At 44.5% G+C, this 18,690-nt stretch overlaps 1 protein-coding gene across 1 annotated transcript in view; it reads right to left on the reverse strand.

Moving 5' to 3' along the window:
• DAB1 (DAB adaptor protein 1) overlaps positions 1-18,690 on the reverse strand; it is a 420,573-nt gene that overhangs the window by 58,431 nt on the left and 343,452 nt on the right. Inside the window, exons 5-9 of the mRNA XM_036843482.1 lie at positions 14,340-14,471; positions 13,594-13,713; positions 13,079-13,117; positions 11,424-11,489; positions 4,145-4,204 (exon numbers count right to left, since the gene is read on the reverse strand). Of these exons, the coding sequence (XP_036699377.1) occupies positions 4,145-4,204; positions 11,424-11,489; positions 13,079-13,117; positions 13,594-13,713; positions 14,340-14,471 (417 nt within the window). The remainder of the gene's footprint in view (positions 1-4,144; positions 4,205-11,423; positions 11,490-13,078; positions 13,118-13,593; positions 13,714-14,339; positions 14,472-18,690) is intronic.

An 18,690-nucleotide genomic window follows, 5' to 3' on the forward strand; every position in this document is an offset into this window, starting at 1 on the left:
GTGAGGGAGTGAAGACATGGAATTGGCTTTCTGCCTGGACCTGGGGCCCAGCTAATCGAAACAAAACTTTGCTCCCATAAGTTGATGCACTGAGCTGGGTAAGAACAATATAACAAACACAGTGAATTCTAACTTCCGCTGCCCTAAAACTCTGAAATCCCCAATACATCAAATTTGCCACCTTACTGAGGATATCTCCGACCATGGAAGAGTGATGACGAGCCACTAGACAGAGGTCTAGACAGAGCTCTAGACAGAGGTTCTAGAGCTGAGATCAAGGGATCCCGTCGGCTTCAAGGACTACAAAAATTTACATGTGCACACGTGTTTCTTTCTGGGGAAAGAGTCTACCAGCAAAATCTCGAAGACATCAGAAAGCACAAGAAGAGTTACCTTAGGGATAGTGATGATTAAAAGTGATTCCTGTCCTCAAGGAGCTCGCAGAAAAGTAAGGAAACCAAATAGAATAACAGCTCACAGCTACGGAATCCATACTGTGCACCAAGCACTGTGCTGATTCACATACTTAAGCTCATTTAGTCTTTAGGCAAAAACTAGACAGGGCTATCATTCACCCCGAAGTCAAAGCTTTTAAGGAACCCAAAGTCCAATGGCTCACATGGATACATTAAGAGAAAATAATCCTTTACTATCATTGCAAAGAGAAGGATGGAGGTATCCCAGAGGGGCTGATTACTCTGGGGTAAGAAAGGCTTCCCAGAGGAGGTGTGTCATCACCTAGAATACTTGGCAATCCCCAGCTGGGTGAGAACTGTTGGCTGGTACCCTGCTTGTTAGAGCAACAAATGGAAATGTTTGCATTTAATCTACTCCATATCCCCGTAAGGTTTTACATAAACGTTTCCTTTAATCTTCTAAACAAAGCTACAAGGTAGGCGTTACTTTCTTTTTACAGATGAGGACATTGAGGCTTAGAGATGCAAAAAGCTACTCAAGGACCCTTAGTAGGTGGCCAGGATGAGAGCCATACCCAGATCTGACTCTAAAGACCGGGTGGCCATTTCTTTGGGGGCTGGTTGGTGGCTTTCCCCAACCAGAGCCCCAAGCTGAGTTCCTTATTAGGACTCCATGCAGACCCGTCCCAAGGAAGAAGAAACCAGGTGGTCCCTAGACCAATAGGCCATTGGGCAGTCTCCCTTCTTGTGGGAAACTTGTGGGAGCCCCAAACTCCCTGGAAGCTGCCTAACATGGCCTACTTTGGCTGTCTTTGGTTTGTCTTTCTGGGTAAGGAGCAAGTGGTGAGGGAGCAAATAGCGACAACATGGCAGGGATTTTCGGGGCACAGAGGTATCCTAGGGAAGGTACACTCAGCAGAGAGGCAGGGCTTCGGGGGAAACCTGGAACACAGGAAGATGTCAGAGCAGTGGGGGACATGGGGTATGTAAAGCACCTCTGGGAGGTTTAGGCAAGTGGGACCAACTTTCCAATACATAGACTATTATCTCCTCAAATCATCTTGCAAGTTAGGTTCCAAAACCCCTTTTGGAAGATGAGAACACTGAGACTCAGAGGGGCAAGGAGACCTGTCAGATGTCCCACAGGCAGTAAGGACAGGAACTAAGATTCTAGCTGCGTCCATCTGCCTCTAACTTGAAATTGTGCTTTTTCACTTCCTGCCTCTCGTAGGCTTTTATTAATACTCAGATAGTTCATGGAAAAGCCATCATCACCATCAGATGCTTCTAGGACTTTATGGAAGAGTGGGTTGGAAGCCACTGCGGGCCATTCAGGCAGCTCCGATATTTTCCAAGCAAAACCTTAGTATGTATAGTTAATGACTATTTTGGAATCAGAATAACAGGAATTCCCATTAAAAAAAGTAGCAGGGATTATCATAAATTCCTTCTACAGGGTAGAGTCATTCGTATATTTATTATATGTGAATGTATATAATAAATATAAACTATTCCTAGAGCAGCTGTGAACCAGACCCTGGGCTTGCTCCTGGTAACACAAGGACCTCAGGAAGCTCCTGGAAGTAATGAGGAAGAAGAAGAATTCCAACACTGTGTGGTCAGAGGTATTCCTGGAAGAATGATAGGTATGGAGGCACAAAGCAGAGGTGACGTGCTCACACAATTGGGAGAAGTAAAGAAAGTCTCCCCAAAACACAACGCTTGACACTAAGCCAGGATGTTAGGGGAAGGCGTGACTCCCCCAGGAAACTGTAGAGTTCCATCGAGCTGGACCAGGAGGGGGCAGGTCAGAGATACAGAGAGGCTGGGACGCGACTGCCGGGTACGTCAGGCTGAGGAGTCTGAATTTTTTTTTTTTTTTCAGAGCTATTAAGCATGGAGGTGGTGTGGCCAGACGGGTTAATAACTTCACAAAACCAAGGTGGCAAATGGAGCATGTTTCCTCATGTATCTAAGCCTGTTAGGGGCAAGTGAGGCAATTTAGGCACAAATTGAATTGGAGGGAGCTGTGTGATAGGGGCTGGACCTAACTGAAACTCGAAGAGCAGACCGGTGTCTGGGTGACACGGAGGCTTGATTAAACGCAAAGGGCTCGGGGAGGAAAACTGCTCTTTCCCCGAGTGACACCACACTGCATGCCTTCTACTCTGTTTCTAGGCTCGGGGTTTTTTCAGGGGCTGGTATTCAGACATGCCTTTTCACTAAAACTAATGTGCATTGGGTTTTGGAAGCAGTATTTAGGTGGGATATGGTGGTTTCAAGGTATTGGCAGAGTGGGGTAGAGAAACGGACATGGATCAGAAAGAAAGTTCTCTAGGAAAAAGGGGAGCAGGGGCAGGGGAGGGTAAGAAGGGACCAGAAAGACTCCCAACTGCGGAATCCAGAAGCGCAAATCAGGAAGGAGCGACAAAGGTTCATCTTGCCCCTCTAGCCATTCAGTGTTTGAATCCCTACTCCCTGCCTCCGCCCCATAATCTTTCTGACAGGTGGTCTCCAAGGCTCTGCTAGTATAGCTCCAGTGACAGGGAGCTCACTCTCTTAGGGGCCAGAGCTCCACCCTTGAGCAGCTCTGACTGTCAGTAGGTCACCCTCACTCGGAGTTAGAGCTGGCTTTCTTGTAGCGCCGCCCACTGGCCTTGGTTCCAAGAGTTGGCTGATACAGAGCAGTATAATCCCCCTTCCATTTAATGGCCCTGTGGATGCCCATCTCCATATTTGTGTTTCCTTTCTCCAGGCCAAACATCTCCAGGCCCTTTAGCTGCCCCTCATGCGATGGCTATTATTAATCTCATCTTGAAACATGCAGGGTCGTCTTTATGTCTCTCACAGTATGGGGTCCACAACTGATAACAATGGTCCAGATAAGGTCATTTAGGCTCATAACAGCTGTTAGGACCAGAGCTGGGATTCCTGAGGGTCAGCATGACTTCAAAGCCCATGCTCTTTCCACCCACTGTTGAATGAGATCAACAGTGACTAAACGCTGGGGCGTTCTTTTTACATAAGCTGTGGCAAAGTCACATGTTCCCCTACTCAAGAGTCTGCACTGGCTCCCCAGGGCTGCCTGGGTTATGTGGAGGGTGCCTTCTGAGTGCCAGCTGAAGGTCTTAAATATGGTTCTGAGCCCAGCAGTGGCACAGAGCTGAGGATTTTCCTTCGTGTCTCAGATTTCCAGGAGTCCCACTAGCAGATGGGGTCCAGGTATACAGTGGGCCCTCTGGGCTCTCTGCAAGCCCACGATACCTGGTCTTTTCTAGTGTGCTGCCCATTGGCTGGACCCTTATACACTCCAAAGGCTTTGGCCAGCCCTTCTTCTGACCCTCTGAAGCTTCTCGACCACTTTCAAATTGGGTGGACAATTCTCTTCCTAGAACCAAGAACTGCCCCCTGCTTGACCAGGTATAATGAAGTCTTTGGCTGGAGACTTTTTCCATAAAATGCCTGAGGCTCTGAATCCCTTGGACACAGTAGTTTGCATGATTTAACTCATTTCCACTCATGGGGCCAGACCTTCATGCACCCCCTCCTTGGCCCCATCATTTCTGCCTCATGCCCCCTTCCCCCTGACCCACTGAGGAGTTCCCCAGCAAAGCCATACAGGTTGGGACGCGTATCCAGAAAGGCGGTTCCCTTCCTCGGACTGCAGACATAGTGTCAACATAAAGCCGGTCATGGGAACCCAAGCAGAAGGGAGGAGATATACTTACACTTACAGGTTGACTTTTTGGCACATCATAAACACCTTCCTTCTTTTGGCTGGTGGGAACCTATGGAAAAACCAAATGTGAGACAGTCAAAACACTCTGGTACGACGCTTTCAAAGAACCAAGCAACTAGGCTTCCCCTCCAACGGCTAAGTATGTGTGAGGGGCCCAACTTCCAGAAAAAGGGGCTGCTGGGATCATGAAAGCAGTGGGTGAGGCTCCTTCTCTCAGGAAAACTGGAGGAGGAGAGGGAGGATGTGAATCATTCCACAAGGGTCTGCCACGGGGCTCCTCATAGAACCACAGAACAGGAGGCAAAACGCAGAGACCTCAGAGATCATGGGGTGGAAAAAATAATCCTCATCTCACCGAAGACAAAAATGAGGCCCAGGGAGGTGCTAGGAGTTGCCTAAAGTGATTAAAAACAGTTTGCAGTGGAGCTTGAACTAGTCCATGCTGATTTGAGATCCAGGCTATTTAAAATACAGTAAATATCAAGGTCCTAGGACAAAGTACAGCTTCTGTTGGGATCATGTACAAACCATCTGATAATCACCAAAGGTTTCTACTCAAGAAAAGGGCCCATCAATGGCAGGAAAAGCATGAGCGAGAATCCAGAAAAATCTCTGATGGTTTTTAACACTTATCTGTAACTTCTTCCCTCCCTCTCTTCTCTTCCTCATCCATCCGGTCTTATTGGGCCACGTGGTAACTAGCAAGCCCTAAGCAGGTCACTTAGCTCCTCTGAACTTCACTATTATAAACTGGAGCTACTGACTCTGCTACTGGCTCAGGTTATTGAGAGGATCATAGAGAAAAGAGAGTAAAGAATCAAAAACTATTAGGTACCGTCATACTGTAAAGTGTTAGAATGATAATTTCCTTTACCATTGATACATTATGTAAATATGTATCTAAATACATATGAATAACTGTGGATGCCTGAGATACTTTTCAAATCAGTCAAACAGGGGCCTTGCTCCGAAACATTCCAGTTGGAAAGCAATCACTAGTTCATCCTCAGCAACTAGCAAAGCTTAACTCAAACCTCCACGGGAGGGATCAGCTAGCAGTGGTTTTCTAAATGTCTGATAACCTGTCTTTCTTTCCATCAGACAGAGAGCCCCTTAAAAGCAGGCACAGTGCCTAACAGCCAGTAGGCATTCGGTAGGTGTCTGCCGGGTAAGTGTACCATGGAGGATTGTAGAGAATAGTGAAGAGAAAGTCAAAGCATCTTTTAGGCTGGGACCAGCTAACCACACCATTCTTCTTAGATAAGTAAGAATTTGAGCTTATTCCTTGAGTCCCTTTGTCATTTTCACTCTCATTTACCTTAAAATCCTTACAATAACCCTAAGAAGTTGTTATTATAATCTGCACTTTACGTAGTAGAGAGTGAGGCTCAGAGTTGTTACGGAAATTTGCCCTAAAGCTTCAAAGCTGGTAAGCGATCAGATTCAAATGTAGCTCATTCTGGCTACCGAACAAGACATTTATCACTAACAGTATGAGCTAACACTGCCAGGGCACTTTCTATGTGCCAGGCATCACGCTAGACATTTGTGTTTACATACATTCTCATGTAATCCTTGGGACAAGTCTTATCAGGTGAGGATGACAATTGTCCCCATGCTGCAGAGGAGGAAAAGGAGCCCTGGAGGGGGTCCCTCAGTCCGTGAACGGAGAGCCAGGAGCTTAAGCCTGGGCGGTCTGCCTTTGAACTGCTACAGCATATAAAGCTGCAGCTCACCTCTGTCCCCACCATTCCCACAGCAGTTTCAGGTGCCTCTTTTCCTCTGACATCACATTCTACACTCCCAGAAGCTCGTGCACATTCTTGCAAAAAACATGACTCTGAGTGAGCACGGCTGCGCAAAAGATGTGCTTTCAGAGCCGCTTCTGCAAACCTTAGTTTGCTGGTAGCCCATGAAGAATGTAATTTCTTTGCTCCTGATAACTGAGCTCCGTCTAAAAGGAATACTCTAAGAATGCCTACAGAGTCCTTGTTAACGAGGGCCAATAAATTACCAGCCCTCACTTTTATTTTTACTAGCTCACCCTTGCCTGAGCAAAACGAACAGTGTTTTTCTGTTCCCTGTAATTCACTGCTCACTATGGGCACTTAGCAAGTTGAACCACAGCTGACTCTCAATTATGCCTGCAAATGGAGGAGAAGCAGTGGATGGCGAAACCCAAACTGTGCATAATTGAAAAAAGCTTTTCTGCTTGGTTGTCCCATGGGTGAGATACCAATCTGCCTGTTTTTCCTTTAAGATTTATTTCTGCCGGGACATCTTCTTGGGAGACTTGTCTGACTCTCTAGGACTGACTTGAGCCTTCCTCTGTACTCTTGTAACCTCTGGTGCATCCTTTCATTAAGAAATAAGTTACCAAGAACCTATTAAGCGTCACGCACTGTGCTTTGCCCAGGACAATGGTGGTGAACAAGAAGAATACAGCCCCTGATTTATCGGCGCTCCTTGACTTGCTGGGGGGAGATGGGAAAGTCATCAGGCTATTGAAGGAGGGTGTAAAATGTGCTTTATCTTATAAAGGAGTTGTCAAACCACACTGCAGCTTCCTGGCCACTCTGAATTCCAACTGATCTATAAGCTTGCTGAGGGCAGGGCGGTTATTTTATTATCCTTGTTTCCCCATCTGTAAATGGTGGTTAAACAAGAAACTTCTAAGCATCAAACATTTACCACATGTGTGCTGAGGACAGAGCACTAGCAGAAGCGCTAAAAGGATGAAGGCCAGAAAGTGCCTGGGTCCTGATTCTCATCTCCCCGTAGCTGGTCCATCCCGTCTGTAGACCATTTCAGTAACATGATGGTGTGTAGAGTGATAACAGCCCTGGACCAAAAGGAGGCAGGAGGTCTGGTTCCTAATCCTGGCTCTGCCACAGGCTGTGTGACCCTGGAGAGGTCACTTTGTTCTCTGAACCTCCGTTTCCTCATCTGGTTGTCATGAGTATCCAAGGAGTTACCTACAAACGCCTTGAAGGTGGGGACCAGGCTGTGGTTACTATTACATCCTCACGTGCCTGGCACAGGCTAGGTGCTCCATACATAATTACTTTTTGAATGAACGCATGAAATTAGTCTAAAAGCTATACATTAAGGACCATCCATACAGAAGACACTTTTAGTGCAGCAACATATTAACAGGATGGAGAGACAGGTTAAGAGCTGGGTGACATAGGATTAGAGACATATCATTTTAAAATAACAATATGTGACACCTTGGGTGATTAAAAATGATTTTTGAATGAACAAACTTGGAGAATGTGCCCCTGGTGAGCTGCGATCTCGCGTATGCTGGAAGCTTGTTAATGTATGAAAGAACACTGGGTTTAGAATCAGAGGCTCTGGACTTGGGCCCATCACTTAAGTATGAAGGACTTGAATTTCTTACATTTAAAATGATAGTCATCGCAACTGTTCTCATCTCACGGAGTTACTGGAAGGGTCAAAATTAAGTGATGGGTAAAAACACTCTGTACTGTGAGGATCTGTGTTGTTTTAAAAAGACAACTGATACTTTTTTCTGAGGCATGCAAATAGAAAGACAATTATTATTATTAATCCGGTTTGGAGAATGAGACTACTGAGCCTCAAAGAGAGGTGACATTTACTCAAGGGTCTTTCCCTCCCTTGTGTTGGAGTTACAAATAGCAAAGTCAAGGGAGGCTGCAGCTTTCCGCTGCGCTCTCTGACAAGATGAGGCGAGCAAGTCATGTTCTACTTCACTTAATACATCATCATAAGACGTCTCGAGCAGCATCTGATATTGATGGCATTAGGAAGTAAAAGGAACTGACATTTACACAGAACCTACTATGTACCAAGTGCTGTCCTGGTTGCTTTACATCTTCACACCACTTCTAGAAGCAGAGAATACAGTACCCCTCTTTTGTAGCCCAGGAAATTGAGATACAAAAGTGAGGTACCTCACCTGAGGCCACAAAACAGTTAAAAACTTAGGCCCTCATTCCCGAAAACAGAGGATAAATAAAATCAAATCTGAGACTACCCTGATCAAGCTGAAGTATAAGAAACATTGCAATCGACTCAGGAGGAATAGATATGGAACACTTGTAGGCCCTAAAAAAATCCTGAGGCTCCCAACAGCAGCTCCCTAAGAGCCCAGCCTTATCTTTAGGCCCAAGAGCTTATCTCTTGTTAAGCAAACTGAGGCCCAGCGAACTGGCGAGGCAAGAGAGGAGGATGGCCAGAGGCCTTTCCAAAAGAGGGCGATAAAATATTCATTCCCTTAGATGGTACCTTCCTATTAATGACGGACAGATGGGAAGATCCTGGGCATCAGAACTGTTAAAACAAGTGCGATTTTTAGATAGTGACTTGAAACCTACACAGAATCTACCTGTAAAACTCAGCATCAAGGACATTCTAAGCTGAAAAGAGCCTTGGATTTATTTTGTGTACAGAGGTCAGAGAGACCTGGCTATGAGTTGGGGGGTTCTACCTCTTGCTAGCTCTGTGACCCTGGGCAAGATACCTTATCTTTGCAAGGCTCACCTTCCTCATCTGTAAAGTGGAAATAATGATATAAGGTACTTGGGGCCGCTGTGAGACATAATAAGATACTGCATGTAAGCGCCCATTCACAGGGACCTGGCTCTATAACTGTTACCAAAACCACACACACACACACACACACACACACACACACACACACACACACACACACACCCCATTTCCAAGAGTCTTGTTGCTCTGTAAAGCAAGCCAGCATGCTCCTCTAACAGTCCTATGATGAAGCACTGGTTGCAAAGAACAGAAAAGGGCCATGCCCCAGAGACTCTTCCGTCTTATTTGCTCATTTTACAGATGAGTAAACTGAGGCCCAGAGAAAGAAAGGAATTGACAAGGTGGCTTAATTGCTGTGGATTCAGTGTGTGACTGGGATGAAGCCTCTTCTTTACAGTCTCCACGTGATCTTGTTTCATTCTCATGCCAACACGTGATTTAGGGAGAACTTATTCCCCTATTTTATCGTTGGGGAAACTGAGTCTCAGAGAGGGCAAGTGTCTTCCCCACTACCCCTCAGCCAAATGTAGTTGGTGACAGAGCCAGAACTATACCCCAGTTCCCTGCTTGCCGAAACCGGTTCTTCCCAGTACACTAGGCTGCCCCGGCAGAGTCCCCCGCAGGGCACAATGGGAGCCCTGCCAACTATAGCTAACTCTGAAATCAAGAACCTCTTATATTGAAAAGCCTAATTTTATTTTCAAAGGTGCTCCCTCTTCATAAGATGACTGGCTAGTGGTTCCTCTGGCCTCATACTGTAACTGAGCAGGACCCTGTGGGGTCTTCCCTGGACAGACGCCTCCCCCATATCCTCTGAAAGTACCTAGATAATAGGTACTGATATACATCTCCTGAGCTGTTTTGCAGATGCTAAAACCTCCACCAAATTGAAGAAGTTAACTACTTGATGACCATGAACATGTAGCCCTGAGACCCACTGATGCCTAAGGATTGATACTGTGACACCACCTTGTTACCACATGATTAATCAATCAGAGAATTGTGCACGAGCTGATCACATCCCTGCCACTCCCCTCCCTCACCTGGCCTTTAAAAATGCTTTCCTGAAACCCATTCGGAAGTTCAGGTGTTCTGAGTGCCAGCTGTCCTGGACTCCTTGCTTGGTGCCCTGCAATAAACTCGGCACTTTCCTTCACCACAACCTGGTGTCAGTAGATTGGCTTTACTGCATGGGTGAGCGGATCCAAGTTTGTTTCAGTAACAATACTGAGACACTGCAAGGTTGTACCTTAAAATCTGACATTGAGGACAGATATGCAACTTTTCTGTTTAAAGATAGAAACTTCGTAAGCAATGATTTTAAACAAAGACTCAAAGCACAACCTCACACTTGAATCCAACCTAGATGGATCCAGTGGATAGAAATAGATTATTACTCCATAGGGCTGGTTAAACCGAGTTGTTGGTAGAGCTAACATTATATTTTGGTCATTCAGAATTCTGTGCATTTGATGGAAATTGAAAATCTGTTTTACTTTTGTTACATAAGTAATGCACGCCCAAGGCAGAATAACAGACCACACAACTAAGTAAATTAAGGAAATTAAAATCACTTCTTTAAATACATTAACATTTTTCCTGCTTCTGTAATGTTTATATTTCAAATTAGGACTAAAATTCTAATTAGTGAAAAATTGGAGGTCGTCCTATTTGTTTGATGTGCCCTGTGCTGTAATTACTCAGACTCTTTGGTGGAAAAGCAGAGGGGAAGCAGCATGAGTCCCACCTTCACACACCTGCCTGGGTTTGATCCCGGCTCTAAACAGCTGTACAGCCCTGAGGAAGCTACTCAACCTTTCTGAGCCTCAGTTTCCCCTTGAGAAAGTGGGATTAAAATACCTATTTTATAGTACATTTAGGAGAATTAACGAGGTAAAAAGTGTGTTCAGCAGACTTGTGATTGCCAAAGGAAGGGAGTTGGGGGAGGAAAGGATCGGGAGTTTGGGGTTAGCAGATGCAAACTATTATATAGACAATGGATAAACAACAAGGTCCTACTGTATAGCACAGGGAACTATATTCAATATCCTGTGATAAACCATAATGGAAAAGAATATGAAAAAGAAAGTATATATATGTATAATTGAATCATCTTGCTGTACAGTAGAAATTAACACAACATTGTGAATCAATTATACTCCAATAAAATGAATTTTAAAAAAACGTGTATTCAGGGTTCTTCACATAAGCAGACATTTAAGAATGTTACTTTACCTTCCCTTCAGAAGGGGTAAAACTTTAGCTAGACTTTCTTTTATTCAGTTAATATTCCCAGTGTTGTCTCCAAATAGCATTTTTGAATTTGGCCTTCATTTTCAGTAGTGCAGTTGACTTTATAAAGGAATTCAACGGCACATTCTCTTGAGAAATGAAGGACCCTATTATATTCCGGACAACAACCCTCCAATAGATTACTTTAGTAAAATGGAATGTTTGATTTCTGAGTCAACTGAAAATAGTTAAGCTCCATTAAAAATTAAAACACTGTACCCAGTTGGCCATTAACCGTGTCTACAATCAGGCATGAAAACTACTGGCAAATGGCAGGGAAGTGGGAAGCAATTCGTGTGAAGGTATTTTAACAAGCCCAGAATGGCCAGAAGAGCACCGTGGAGCGTGTGAGTGAGGAGAGAGCCCGTGGCTGCTCAGCCCCTTCTGTGCGCTTACTGGTGGTGGTGCAAAGGTAGGAGAGGAAAGCGGTTTTATACCTGATAAATGTTTTCTTCCATTTCGGGATCACGGATTGGCTCGTGTCCAGCCTCAAACACAATGTACTATGAGGAGCGGCCAGAGAGGAAAAGTCAGAGGGGAAAATGAAAGAGGAAAAAAAAAAAAGGCATTTGGAATTCAGGATACAAATCGCAGTGAGCATTAAAGACACAGGCACAGGAGAAAACACCTTAAAGAGACAACTGAATGACTGACATTCCAAATGGCCTGATACATTCCTGCCTCTTCTAAGGAAAACCGTGTCCGATGGTCAGCCCTTTAGCCATGTCTGCGTAAGCCCTCTGCAGACCTCTCTGGAGATATAACCTCTTCATTCAGTGGCATTTATCTCGGCAGTGTCTGCATGTGCTGGCACTGCTGAGTGGGAATGATATCTCCTGGGATCCCAACTTTGCAAACCCTGGGTTACAGTGGTCTCTCCCCTTTGCTCCCTAAGGCCCAGGGTCATATGCCAATTCTGACTTTGCTCAGAAGCCCCAAACTCCCTCATCTCATAAATATCACTTTACTTTACATTCTCAGTTTTAAATACCGAAATCAACTTTTCCATGTACATGTTTCAGACTCTAAAGGACTGGGCCATTTCAAAAAGGGCAATGCTCGTCATTCTCCCAGCCCACGAACCAGGGGCTGAGCTCATATTACAGACAAATCCACGCCTCTGGTATTCTAAAGCAAGGCCTGCCGTCAAGCACACCTTTGACTTTTGTTTGCCATCTATGTCAGATACTTCTTCTCCTTCAAGTTATTCAGATTCTATTACTTTTTTATCCATATTATTTTCTTTTTGTCACAGCAGTAGCAGCTTTCTGTGTGAAACTATGCATTTACATAGAATGCATGTGTGACACACACATATATAACCCATGTGTGTCCCAGTTAGAAATGTAAGTTTCAGATTGTCTTTTATGTCCCACAAGTCAAATGTCTGGCTTCGTTCTCTCCTTGGGAATAAGCACAGAGCGGGAGAGGCCTCCTCTTCCCTCTTCTGCATCTGTTTAAGCAGAGCATATACTTGAACCCAAGAGAAGCCATCTCTACCCACACTTAGGCTGCAACCTTGAAGAGAGCACAGAGAAAGCTACGGGCAGGCACGTCTCTGGGATCTCCCTTCCCCCACTCACAACAGCCCCTATGCCATGAGCCAGGGAGTCAGGGGGCAGCCTAGCCAATCGGGGGCCTGAGAGACTTCTCCTCACAGCCTTTCTCAAGCTCACAAACTGTCCTTTGGGTTTGTGTTCAAATGTTGCCAAAATGTCAGTCCCCATCTCTGGTTCTTAACTCACTGAAGCCACCTCATTATTCACAGTCTCTCTAATGAACTCAGAATATTCAAGAGACTCTTGCAAACGTTCAGCTCTGGGATCAAACTTTTACAGATTGTGGAGAGGGCTGAGGCAGGGCAAGAAAGGAGAAGTCTATTTCCAAATCCCACGCTATTGATGCCGGCCAAACTTCTGTTAGTTTTTATGGAAATTCGCTCCTGGAGGGGTTGGCAGCCCTCACCCTCAGAAATAATCTTGGTCCCTCTCCAGGCTCTGCAGCCAGTGGATCCTTCAGGTCTCTGACAAAATGTCTATACCACAGGCCTGGCCATTCCTGACCCTCGACCCCAACTAGTTTCAGAAATTACCTGGTATACAGGATCTTCAACATCCTCTTCCAGAATTGTCTACCGCAGAGTGAGGGAAGGGAGGACGCAAAGCAGAGGATATAAAGCGAGAGATGTGAGACGGTATTCAGAAATTACAGGACAGTGAAGAAACCAGCTCTGGGTAGGAGAGGCTGGCGGGTCATTAAGGCAGAAAACAGGCAGAAAAAAATGAAAACCCTGGTGATATTTTACCATTGTACAATCATCTCCAAATCTAATTCCACCCACTGCTAACAACAGCAAACGCAGTTGGGTTTCCTTAGGTCTCCTCCCCTAAAATCTTCCCCTGGTTGCAAGACTTCACTTTCTCCAACACGTCTAGAATCTCAGTGAATAAGCGCTCATGTCTAGTGGCTTTGCTTTCAATAATTTACACGGGAACCTTTCATCTTTGTTTATTTCTACTTGGCAGCAGGAGGAGAAGCCTTGACTGTCAGTTTTCACATCTGTTTATTTTAAGCCCCTGTTGTCTCAGGATAAATTCACAGGTATACCTGATACACAGCTTGTTCGCATTGCTTATCCTTTTGTGCCTTTTTTTCCAATTCTTCTCTTTGCTTCAATTCATAAATAAGTTGAAAGAGATCTCTCAAGTCCAGAATAACGGGTTCAGCCTGGAGTAAAAGGTGGTAAAGCACGTTAATAAAGGGATGGTTACTGAGCTGCAGTTGACCAATTTTTGTTTTTCCTGGCTACAACCCGCAGCCCTTCCTTTTTCTATTAAACTGCAAGCATTCCATCTTTAATTAATTCTACCTTGTTACATTGGTTTAGCAAAATTGCATCTAAGCTGAAGTTCATTTCTTCAACTAATTATATTTGCAAATTCATAACAATCATAAGCATAAAAGGCACTGCTTTTATTTATTAGTAATTTCAAATTCAATAAAGTTAGGGTAGGCCTTATGCAAAATAGCTATTTGTTTCTTCTTATTTTCTTTTTAAATCAGGCTATGAACACAAGGAAACTTATTTGTGTAGTGTGCCTCCGTCCAGCTTAATCAGAAAGGAAAACAATTAGTCATTACGAAATACCCATTAGAAAAAACAACACCACCACAACTGGATGGGCGTGAGCATGCTTCTTTGCTCCGAGGCTGTTCATCTTTTCTAGATGGGAAGCTGAGTGTCAGCATCGCTGAGTCATATGGCACAGTGGGCCTCCGAAGACCAACAGAGTGGCTGTGCTGTCCCAGAAAAGGTACAAGGAAAGGCGTCCTCTTCGGATGGGGATACTCACCGCCTGGGCTGTTTTTATGGCCACAAATCTGTGATTCCCTTCCTTCCCACAAACGTATCCGAAGGCCCGGTGATCTGTGATGTCCTTGGCGATGTAGGAAATTTCGTGAACAGCATGATGCTGCTGAAGGGCCTATGAGAAACAAAAAGAAGAGCCTATTTCAGGGGACTTTCCCTCCGAGCTGTTGATCAATAAGAGATGTGTTTCTGCTACATGTGAACAAGCCCGGAGGGCTCTGGAAAAGCTGTTTGGTCCAGATGGAAGGAAAAAGAGCTGTGCCTGCCCTTGAGAAATGGAGGCTTCCTTCCATGGTCTTGGTGCTGTGACCAGAGAGATAAACAGGATTGTTCAGATGCTGAAGGAGCATCTGGCTCTTTTTTCTGCTTGCCAGGACCGGTCAGCCTCACTCAGTGGTGTAGGGTCCTGCTACATCTTTCTTCATGACACAGCCCAGTCTAAGTTCTGGATTGATATTTAGTATATTTACATATCCAGGGCCTCTGCTTGCCCTGCTGGAAGATGTACATTGCACAATGACAGGGGGTGCCCTTCGCATTCAGAGAACCATAGATGTGCATGGTTATAACAATTTTCCAAGAGGTGGCGATAGAGTGACTTGAGGATCAAACGCCCTTCTTTGTTTTGCCCAAGGTCACCACACCTCTGAGGCTTTTCATGGGTTGGTCCCCATGTCTGCAATGCCTGTTCTTTTATCCACCTGCCTGAATCCTATTCCTCTTGCAAAGCCTATTTGAAACAGCACCACCTCTGTGAAACCCCCTGATCAAGGCTTGCCTTCCCTTTCCCTGCAGATCTGATTCCTCCCGCTTCTGTGTTTCCCTAGAGCTTTAGTCTATAGCGATATTGAAACTCCTGATGGATTCCTCACACACAGCTACCTTGGTTCCTGTTTTAGTAGATCTTCCTTCTCTGATATATTTGCCTAAATCCCAGTCTTCTCCACCAGACTCTGTCTTCTTCACCTTTGCCATCCTAATACCTTGCACTGTGCCTGACCCACAGTCGTTGAACTAAAGTAAATTGGGATTGCTGATCAGTAATTCAAAAATCTTTTGATATTGACCTTCCTGCCTTTATTATCTAAACTTCAACAAATAATACTCACCATCCTGTTAAGTGATGGTGATCTTTATGGCCATTTTTCTGTATTAAATGTTCCTAAAGCAATCCTCATTAAACAGTCCTCTGCATGTATCTGTGCATTATACGATGTGTTTCAAGTCTTTACAAAGGACCTTTTCATTATCCGGGGTGTTAAGAAGCTTGAATTCTAGCCACTCTATGTGAACACAAGGCACTCACTGTACCTCTCTGGATCTCCGTGTATTCCTCTATTAAAGAAGAACTCTGAACCAGATCAATGGCTCCTAACCCAAAGCTCTGGATCTACTGGGGTCGTTAAAAGTCATAAAAAGAGGTACCAGGCAATTTTCAACATTTCAAAAAGCTAAACAGAAATCTGTAATTATCCCTAATAAGATGACACCTTTCATTGTACACACAAATGAAAACGCCAAGTTTATTTAGAACCGTATCCGGTTACTGTTGTACTTCTTAGCTCATCTGGGAGCAGATTCTCTTTGGCAATTAGTGATGGATTCAAATAATGCAAATAGGAAAGTGAATGATTATAAATGCATTTTTTTGGTGAACAAAGTTTCCCACGTTACTAAGTCTGTAGAGGGAAGGAGAAATGTAACACAAGCAGAATTTGGTTACGAAAATGTTGGGAACCACTGGAGTACATTTTCTCCCGGGTCTCTTTCCATCTCCCTGGATCATTTAGCCATTTGGATTTCACACCACACAGCCAGCCTCTCAGGACAGTGGGCACCTGCCTCTCATGAAGGCCATTGCCTTGGTTCTGGATTATTGGCCCTGACCTTCCAAAATGTCCATTCCCCAGCCTGTTGCCATCCTTCCGGGCTTCTGACCTTAGGAATCATTTCTGCAGTAGAATTTGCTGCTGCACCTTTACCTTCCAGAGTCTGGCCATTCACTCATCTCTTTACTACTCTTGGGACTCTCCAGGTGGTTTCAAGCCTGCCCAGGTTGCCCAGTGTCTACTGGACATCATGCTTGGAGGGTGGTATCACTGCCCGGTCACCCTAGCCCCTCAAGTGGCCATAAGACAACTGTATAATTCTAGTGGATTTTGACACAAAGTTGGTGAAGAAGGAAGTATTTGTTAGTAAAATGATCAAGATTCATTTCTTCCTGTTTTATTAAGAGAACATATTTAGCTAGCAGAGAAAAACTGCTCAGAGAGCAGTAGCTTTTTCATGGTGTTAATGATGTAAAATTGATGAGATTTATATTCACGAAACATGGGGCTATTGATTTAGAGGCTTTTGTGAGATCGAATGGTATATGGTAGGGAAAGTGGGAGACAAAGGCATCTTCCTTCTCTCCCTTTCCTGCAAGTATTTCTTTCTCTGCATAATACAGTGAATGTTATTCACATCTTCTATTGAATCAAAGTTTGACGACAGTACTTTATTGATTGCCAAATGGAATATTGCTCTAAAATTAAACCACAATTAGAAGTCTTCCTGGTGGAATTAGATTTGGAGATGATTGTGCAATGGTAAAATATCACCTACTAGGCAAGACAGCAGATGGAGATGTTTTAATTGATCTGGGAATGCTCATTAAGTGCTTTAAAATCAAAACATTTTTAACGCCTGATGATATCTAATGTTGCCTCGTGAAGTGTAGCTGTGTGTGTGCATAAAGTGCTTAAAAGTATTTGTAACATTACCTTTTCCCAGAGTTAATTTTAGGACATGTTAAAAAGGATTGTTCTGAAAGTGGCTCATTCATTTGGAAACGAAGAGCCAGTAAGGGGATACGTCTCCACTTTCTCCAACCTAAACCATGCACATGTCATACAGATCCTTGGAAATACAAATATATTAGAATCCTGCTAATCCCACATTATCACATTCATCTTGGCAACACAAAGGACCTTGTAAATACTTGTTCACTGAGCCTCAGAATTGCTCCATGTCTTCAAACAAGTTTTAACAGCACAAATCAAAGACAGTTGGAGCCAGAGGAAACTTAAATATTGTATAGTTCACCTCCGAGTTTATTCATGAAAGGACTGAGGGTCAGACTGTGTTCTGGCTGGACCAATACTTAACCCAGGCCCCACTCTCCCTACTCAGGATGACAAAGCATTGAAAAGAGGAAATGAGATTATTTAGAACCAAGGTTCCTTTCCTTAGACTCCTGGGTCCCTAGACCAACAACAAAACCGTGATCTCTGATAAGCTGGGATGAAGAAAGGGAACTGGAGAAGGAGGTAGAGCTGAGGCTGTTCTGGATTCCAGCAGGATTCTGATATCAGAAAGGGTCATCAGTCAGAAGGTTTGGGGTCAAGGCCAGCTATCAGGATCTCAAAGAAAAAGGTCAAGACCACATGGTCTGGAAGGGGACGCCCAGGGGCTTGGCTACCTGTGGTATCTGCTGAGCAGCCAAGGCCACAAAGGGGAGGTGAGGCCCTTGGTCACAGGAGAAAAGGACCGTTTCATTCCAGGAGTGTTTCTGTGTGGAGTTTCTGGGGCGTCATGGGTTGTTCTGGAGGTGCAGAGAATCCTGGGCCAGAGGGAGAGGGAGAGAGTGGAGGAAAGGCAGATTCTGGGTGCTCTTCTTCCACCCTTCCTTTGGAAAAGAGTTTTTGTCTTGGAAAAACTTAGTCTAGATATTAAAGCACTGCCCCCCAATCAAAGCAGATATTTGATTTTAAAGAGAGAGTCTTCCAGAACACCCGATCTTTCCACCACCACTTCATTTACTCCTCCTATTCCAAACCCTCTCATTGCGGATGAAAGTTATTGCTGCAAAATTCCAAGGCCAATTCAGAGAATAACCTCCCCAACCCAGGCTGACTTTCCTCCCAGGGGTGAAAATAATCTGAAGGGCTCATCGTCCCCCTTTGGGTTCTGGACTTTCCCACCTCTGTGCCCTTATGCATGTTGTTTTCTCTGCTGATTGCCCTTTTCTTCCCCTGACCCATGTTTCATCAACTCCACCTAACTATATCATACTTACGCTCAAGGCCTAGCTCCAACATTCTGCTCATCCAGGGAACCCTCCCTGACTCCCCTGTTTCCCTTAGTAATAATTCCCGACCCTAGATTTCATTGGGTTGTATTTTTTCTTCTATTTGGGATGCTTCATACTTCTTAATTTTGCTATATATTTATCCATGCATATAGTTATTCACACAGTATGTATTAATGCTTATTGAGTGCCTGTTCTTTTCTAGATCTCATGCTAACTGCTACATCTACCCAAAAGATTAAAACATAGTCCCTTCCTCAAG

Source organism: Balaenoptera musculus, chromosome 1 (assembly GCF_009873245.2).
Source record: "Balaenoptera musculus isolate JJ_BM4_2016_0621 chromosome 1, mBalMus1.pri.v3, whole genome shotgun sequence".
Taxonomy (NCBI): Eukaryota; Metazoa; Chordata; class Mammalia; order Artiodactyla; family Balaenopteridae; genus Balaenoptera; species Balaenoptera musculus.